The sequence below is a fragment of the Solanum stenotomum genome, chromosome 6 (assembly GCF_019186545.1).
Source record: "Solanum stenotomum isolate F172 chromosome 6, ASM1918654v1, whole genome shotgun sequence".
In the NCBI taxonomy this organism is placed as follows: Eukaryota; Viridiplantae; Streptophyta; class Magnoliopsida; order Solanales; family Solanaceae; genus Solanum; species Solanum stenotomum.
The window spans coordinates 249,232-257,311 of NC_064287.1; the positions used below are offsets into that span (position 1 = coordinate 249,232).

At 25.1% G+C, this 8,080-nt stretch overlaps 1 protein-coding gene across 1 annotated transcript; it reads left to right on the forward strand.

Annotated features, from left to right (window-relative positions):
* The first annotated feature begins 3,307 nt into the window (after nucleotides 1–3,307).
* On the forward strand, nucleotides 3,308–4,621 carry LOC125867972 (LOB domain-containing protein 1-like). The gene is made up of 2 exons (XM_049548565.1): nucleotides 3,308–3,616; nucleotides 4,256–4,621. The coding sequence occupies exons 1-2, from the start codon at nucleotides 3,320–3,322 to the stop codon at nucleotides 4,601–4,603; spliced, it is 645 nt and encodes a 214-aa protein (XP_049404522.1). The 5' UTR covers nucleotides 3,308–3,319; the 3' UTR covers nucleotides 4,604–4,621.
* The last annotated feature ends 3,459 nt before the right edge of the window (nucleotides 4,622–8,080 follow it).

Sequence of the window (8,080 nt, forward strand, 5' to 3'; positions counted from 1 at the left end):
TAGAAATGTAAAATGTTTTATTAGTTATGGCTATATATGAATAGTCATAATTCCTTACTTAAAAGTCGGCACCGGAATAAAATTATTGACGACGTGGCATTCTTTAATAGCTTGTTATAAAGTTCTAATTATCTAAATAAATAAAGGAAAAATTCTTTCGGCCAGAAAATTTGTCAGAATTTGGTCAGAATGGTAAAATAGCATATTTCACATTATGTTATTTTATTTTTTTTGAATATTTTTACCCTTTTAACTTTAATATCTTATAATTAAAAATGGAAAAAATATCAGTTTATTTTAAGTTAATTCCAAATGTACTTTTGGATTAAATGAAATATTTATTGGTCATGCAAATCATTACATTACATTTTTGTATTAGTGATTACTTAGCACTAATCAAGGAATTTAGGATGTCCTGTCATGGCATTCTCGAAATTAGGAGGAAAAAAGTGGAATATCCATAAATAGGAATAAAGTGTAGAGCTAATCAAGAGTCAGGTAGCAAATGAGCGGATCAAATTAATTGTTATGAGGTAGAAAAAACTTTTATCATGCATGCAATACAAGTGTTGTAACGAAATATTTCTTAACTCAACCAACATGGCATACCCAATCAATAGAAGTGATTGAATAGATTGAGCGGATTTAGATTGATTTTGCCACTCTTATCTGATATATACAACAAAAAAATGACTAAAATTTGGTAAACTACTTTTAATTTAATTTGTAGATCTATTTTATAGATGAAAGGGATATGATAAAATATTTTTTTGTTAAATATCATCACTAAATTTAGTGCAATAGAGAGCTCTACGAAGATTAACAAAAATACTACATAGAGTATTTAGTGATTAATTTTATTAATAATATATTTCCTTTAAAAAAAAAAAGGATTGTCTAACACCTAATTCATGAAACCATTTATGTTATTAGTATGAATTTTGTTGTTTTAAAGAAGACGAAAAATGTATTTAAAATATAAATATATTGAATTATTTAGGATGTACAACTATATTGAATTATTTTTTGGGGCTAAAATATCCAAAAATAAAAAAATTGACTATTCTTTTTTAGGTTCATTAGGGTTGGGGGAGGGGTGGGGGTGGTTATTGAAAATTGTCAGTGTGCATTCAGCTTAAGACTTTGAAGAATACTTTTGTTGACTTAAATCAACACTAAAATATACAACATGATCGAATATTAGGTAATAATTAATTATTTTATTTTTAAGAGAAAGAACCAAGAGAAATACATAATTAAATCAAATATAGTTAGGCTTGAGCCTTGAAGTAAAATAATCAAAGTTGGTTTATACAATAATAGAAAATTTTATACTAAATGATATCCATCACTTTTTAGCATTTTGACATTTAGACGATCCACTTTTTAGACTAAGGTTGAGAGTTTGATCAATTCGATCTTAATAAATTTACTCCTACTGTTTATAATAAATTAATAAACTTAAATTTAATAATAAAAAAATAAAATTAATACATATTTTATCATTTGACTATAATTAACTAGTAAATATATTAGTATTTAAAAAGGTCTAGGAAGCAAGTGGTTATGAACATGTCTGCTTTCTAGATAATGATAATTTGATTATTTATTATGTATTTTTTTTCATTTTAAATTATTTATTTTACTTTTTAAGTATATTATATATTTTTATATAAATATTATTATAAATTATAATAATTAACAACTTGAAATATTTAAAAAACATATGAACAAATTCGATTGACTTTCGAAATTCTATTGATACCACAAAAATAGGACAAAGGATGTAATATATACTATTATGAAATAACATAAAAAGTACTATAAATCACAATAATTAACAACTTAAAATACTCAAAAATCATATAAAAAATTGGATGACTTATCAAATTATATTCATATCATATAAATTGAAATAAAAGAAATAACATTTATTAAACTCATACCGACATAGGCTCTTGTATATATAAAGTTTATTTACAAGATATATACTTGATTTGCATTCACCAATAATATATTCAAAGCTAGTTTGGTGTGAGGTATAAGGTATAATAATTTCATGATAAACTGTAGGACTATTTTATCTCATGTTTGATTGGAGATATTTAGGTAGTCATTAAATTAGTTATCCCGTCATTTTTATTATAATGGTGGAATAAGTTATCTCATATACATGATGAAATAACTAAGATCAGTTATCCTCAAATAATTTATTCCCAACTAAACAAGCCCTTAGTGTTAGATAAGAGCATGAATACGTTTTTGTCATTTCCATTCTTCAAAGTTGCATTAATTAGTCGTTCAAAAACATTGCAGTCTTTTTCTCCTTAATTAGTGCTTGTAACAATCTTATTAGGATAAGATTAAGTTATTTGTCCTAATTTTAACCATTATCCATGTTTCATAGTTCAAAATGATTGTTAGAAGTTTAGTGCTTTTGATTTAAAAATACGTCACCCAATGGCATAGGATGAGGTCATTATTCCTCAAAATATTTTTTAAGTGTTTGGTCACACAAACTTGTCTAAAATTTACTTTTGGGAAAGAAAAATGTTCAATTATACTTTTTTCTAAAAAGTCTTTCTTTGGAACAATTCAAAAATTCCATAAAACAGTCACCACCCAAACACATCTTTATTATATTATAATAAATCTGCATTATCAGTGTAATTTAACTAGCTATAATAGGTTATCATTTTATTTTCCAAGTTACTATATATCAAAATTTATATGAAAATTAATATATTGGTATGGCATATAGGTCAACTTAACTAGACTATAATTTTTTTTAAATACACAAAAATTAAATAAATTCTTCTCAATTATATTTATTTTAAAACTAACTTAGCTTATATAAATTACGACAATAATCATACTTCAATCCCAAATAAATTAATGTCATACTCACTAACCAAAAAAAAAAAAAATACTCACTAACCATATTCCGTTAACTTATACATACATTAACGGTATAAATCTTATTTCTTTAACCTGTTATACCGTATAACCGGCCTCTCAAAATTCTACAAACATTTACCTAAATTTATCTTTAAGATAACTTAACAAAATAAAATAAAATAAAATAAAATAAAATCTACATTATCAATATATAAAAATTATTTTTTCCAAAAAAATATTCAAAAGCCCGAAATAGTCCATGTGGACCCGGTCCGAGGTGTTGTCTTTCCCTCTATATATTGTTAACACCCCAAACTCTTAAATCACACCATAGTGTTCATTTTAGACTTCAAACATACACACACAACAATATTTCACTACTTCCTATTCTCAACTCCCCCCCCCCCCCCCAACCAACACCATGGAATGTGGTGATCACAAAACCACAACAACAATTTCTTCAATGAATTCATCATCATCAACATTTGCTAGTACTATTTCTGCCACTCCAACAAGTGGATTGTCACCTAAAAGAAGCATATTATTATCAACTCCTCCAATGAATATTGTTCTTTCTCCATGTGCTGCTTGTAAAATCCTTCGTAGGAGATGTGTTGAGAAATGTGTTTTGGCACCTTATTTTCCTCCCACTGACCCTCTTAAGTTCACCATTGCTCATAGAGTCTTTGGTGCTAGCAACATCATCAAAATGTTGCAGGTAATCTGTCTTATTTTTGTTCGTTTTGATTGGTAGAATAGATCTTATTTTACATTCATATTCATTCATCTCATGTTTTCACATTCAATACATAATTTACTTGTTTTTGTTGTTAGTATATTTTAACATATGTTATAACAGATAAATCGTATCATTATATAAATTTATACACGCGGTCAAGATCTATAAAAGTTGATCGCTTTTAATAATTATCATGTGTTGTTAAAGATATGTGAACATAGATATATACAACTAAATATTAATTTCTTGTTATTAGTTAGTGGTCTTCGATGTTAGGCCAATTATTTTAGCAAATAATGCTTACTTTTAGTTGTTCATTTTGTTTTCTTTGACTTAATTTTAGGTGTAGTGCGACTTCTTAGTCCCCTAAATTTATATTTTTTCAAATTTTCCCTTTTATTAATTGTACCTTCTTTTTTAAGTTCAAGCTTTTAGACCCTAACAAAACTTCAAACGTGAAAAAAATTGTGGCTTGACATTAATTTTCATCCCTCATTTTAAATTCAATATTTTGTTTATTGTATTACACGTTACATAAATGGTGATAGTTATAATAAGACAGGCAACATAATCTACTACAACAATATGTAACATTATATATCGTCTAAATAATTTCAGGAGCTTCCAGAGGAACAAAGAGTGGACGCGGTGAATAGTATGGTGTATGAAGCAAATGCAAGAATAAGAGATCCAGTTTATGGTTGTGCTGGTGCAATTTGTCAATTACAAAAACAAATAAGTGAACTCCAAGCAGAATTTGCAAAAGCACAAGCAGAAATCTTGAATTTAAAGTGTCAAAATTCAAATTTGTTGGCCTTAGTTTGCATGGAAGTATCAGAAAATAGCAGCAGCAGCTTATTATTATCTTCAGATCATATTAATGATTATGAAAATAATAATGATAATACTAGCATGTTTTTGGAAGACAACAATTTATATGGAGCTTGGGAACCACTTTGGACATGATTAAAATAATGTTGTGGTCAAAATTAATTAGACATTTATAATTGTCCCCCAAGAAAAAAGGGGTAGAAAAAGTTAGTGATATATTTTTAGAAAATTTAATAAAAATATGTAATATCAAGGAATTGGACTTTTTGACGAAATCAGATGTAACTCATGAGAGACTTATTTTATTTGAAGAAGAATTATAATATTATAGAAGAATGTTTTACTACTTTAATTTCTTGATGATGAATATATTTCCTTAAATACTTGGATTTAATTAACTTAATTATTATACCTTGTGAATAATTTGTTTTAAATTATCAGTATACTTTGATATGCTTTAGGAGTAGCAAGTAATTTGCCTTTATTTTAATTTAATTACTAGGTTATTTTTTAATATTATTAATGTATAAGTTAAACTCATCACGTTCAAAAAGAATGGACCACTCACGACAATAAGAAGAAGTAGTACTTCAAATTCACATACCCTTAAAATAACTTGTAAATTTCTCGTGTTTATTTTTTTATATATTGAATCAGTTTAATAAAAAATATGACTGTCACTAACTTCAATAGTTATTTTCATAGCTGTTTTTTTAATTATCTTTTATTTTTTAGAAAGATACGTTGCCTTTGACTGGTTTAGGTAGGTTAACTATATAGACTTTAATTTATGGCTAGCTATGCTCTAAAGTTTTCCAAAAAAAAAAATCATTTTCTCGTTGAAATAATGTTGGAGAAAAAGGAAATTAAGTGGGTGGGTACGCATTTATTTATTTTAAAATAATAATTATCATTATATATATATATATATATCCCCTTTAATGTGAAAATCATTTAGGGGCCGTTTAGTTACTGGTTAGAGTTATGCAGGTATTAGTTATGCATGTATTAGTTATGCAGGGCTTAGTTATGCAGGGTTTAGTTATGTAGGGTTTAGTAGTGTTGGGTTTAATCATGTGGGTATTAGCTATGCGGATATTAGTTATGTAGGTATTATTTAGTTATGTAGAGATTGCAATACATAAATTATTAACTATTAAATATTAAACTTGTTATAAATTATTAATATATATTATTTACAAAATAATAATACATGCTAATAAAATATGGAATATATTGAATAATATATAATGCTAATATTTGATTAGCATATGTACCGTCAAAAAATATACAATCAAATTTCTAATATTAAAAAATTATTTATATTTGCATAAATAAATAAAAACGGTAAGTATATAAAAAGAAATGAAAACGGTCTATGTATAAAAAGAAATAAAAACAACAAACGTAGAGAGAAAAATAGTAAAGTTTCTAATTAAATAAAATAAAATAAATTAAAAGAAATGAAAATGGTTTATATAGAAAAAGAAATAAAAACAACAAACGTATATAGGAAAACAGTAAAGTTTCCAATTAAAAAAAATAAAAAAAATTAATAGGGTAAATATGTAATTTGTTATTTTAATACATGTATAACTAATACTCACATAACTTGTTCCACCTTTTACCTGCATAACTTTATACATAGATTCCCTCATAAGTTATGTTGGTATTAATTATGTAGGACTACAAAAAATGTAACCAAACACCGTATAAATTAAATAATGAATAACTTTTATACAACATTTAAATTCTTACCAATCAAACATGGTATAAGTTATGTTGACTTTTATACCTAATATAAAATTTTTACCAAACATAATAAAATTAATACAACTTTCTATACATGAATAAGATGTCTCTTAAACAGTAACCAAACGACCCCTTAGAAGTATAAGGCATATTTTTGAAGCGCAGAACAATTATGGACAATTTTTTGAAATAAAAAAAGAGGATTACTATTAACAAGAGAATTGTATTATGCCTTATTTTAGAAAAAAAAAAAACATATTATCTTAAACTTATTTTTGCACAAAGATTTATACATGTTTAACTCACATCTCTATTTCATTGTCTTTAAATTTCAACACTAATCACTCGTTATAACTTATATATATTAAAGGTGGAGGAGTTTTTTCTTTTTTATTTTTAATTTTATTTTTTAAATGGAGAGAGATTACAATGCGGAGAATTGAATCCTCACCAATAAGGTGGAGTTCACGTAGCCAACCAACTGAACTATTATGATTCTCCAAGCTGGAGGAGTTTCATACATCATTTTAGGTAAATAATTTTTTACACTATCAAATCACGTTTACCTGTTATGATAAGTATTTTATCTTATTTTAAAAATTAAATACCTCATATTTTACTTTACTTTACTCTATATTATAAATGGGAATGTGAGGAGCTTGGGGTCATGCTAGCTACTTACATAGTAATTTGTGGAATGTTTGTAAGTATTTTAAAATGTTTTATTTTGTGCTTTAATGATAAACTATCCGTTCATTTTCACTATTTGTATTAATTATACGAAAAATTGTATTATAAATAATAATAATTAACAATTTAAAATATTTTAAAAAAATATAAAATTTGGTTAACTCACAAAATTCTATATGTGTTCGCTAAATGTTACGGCCTCGTGTATAACCAGAAGTTAGTAAACGAAATTGTCTTACTTTTAAGTTTTAATTAATTGATAACATAAAATACAAAGTATCAATATTTGTGGTAAATTAAAATAGTAAGTGTGTATTCATTCTTATTAAAACATTACGAGTTTCAGTCGTAACAACAAAGTTTTTTTTTAATAGAAAATACTTTACTCTCAAATAAAATTTATTGATGATAATCTAATTAAGTTAGTCAGATTTTAAAACAAATAGCATACGCAGCATATTACAAAAAATATTTAAATACAAGACAATAGACTCTATGATATATAGGGGTGTACAAAATCGAACCGATAATTGAATCAAATCGAAAAAAACCCGATTAGCTGTTTGGTTTGACTTAATTTGGTATTGAAAAAAAAACCCGACTATATTTGGGTTGGGTTGGTTTTAACTAAAAAACCAATCTGAGACCAAACCGACCCGACATTATATATATATAATTTTAAAATTTTATTTTATACATAAAAATATTTACTTTGATATAATTTTTAAATATTTCATACGTTTTCATAGTTTTTATCTTTTAATATATTATTTCAAATTTGAAACTTAGAATTCTGAATATTCCAGTAAAGATTATATAGTCCACAAATGTTAGTAATTATAATAAAGCTTAAATTAAATCAAATTAATACTAATGCAAAAATAAAATCAATTCAACACTAAGGAATGACAATAATATTGAATATTTGTTCTTTAGTTTTACATTGGTTTTGACAATTAAAATACATAATCTAATTTTAATTTTCTTTAATATTTAGTCATGTAACTAATACTTATTAAACTTATTTTAGCATGATTTAGTACTTTTAAATTATGATAATTTTCATTATGACTTGTTAATTTGCAATATTTATTTTACGCGATTTCATTATTATTATTTTTGTTGGATATTTTAGTGTCATTAATCATATCATATTGTGTTATTTTTTTT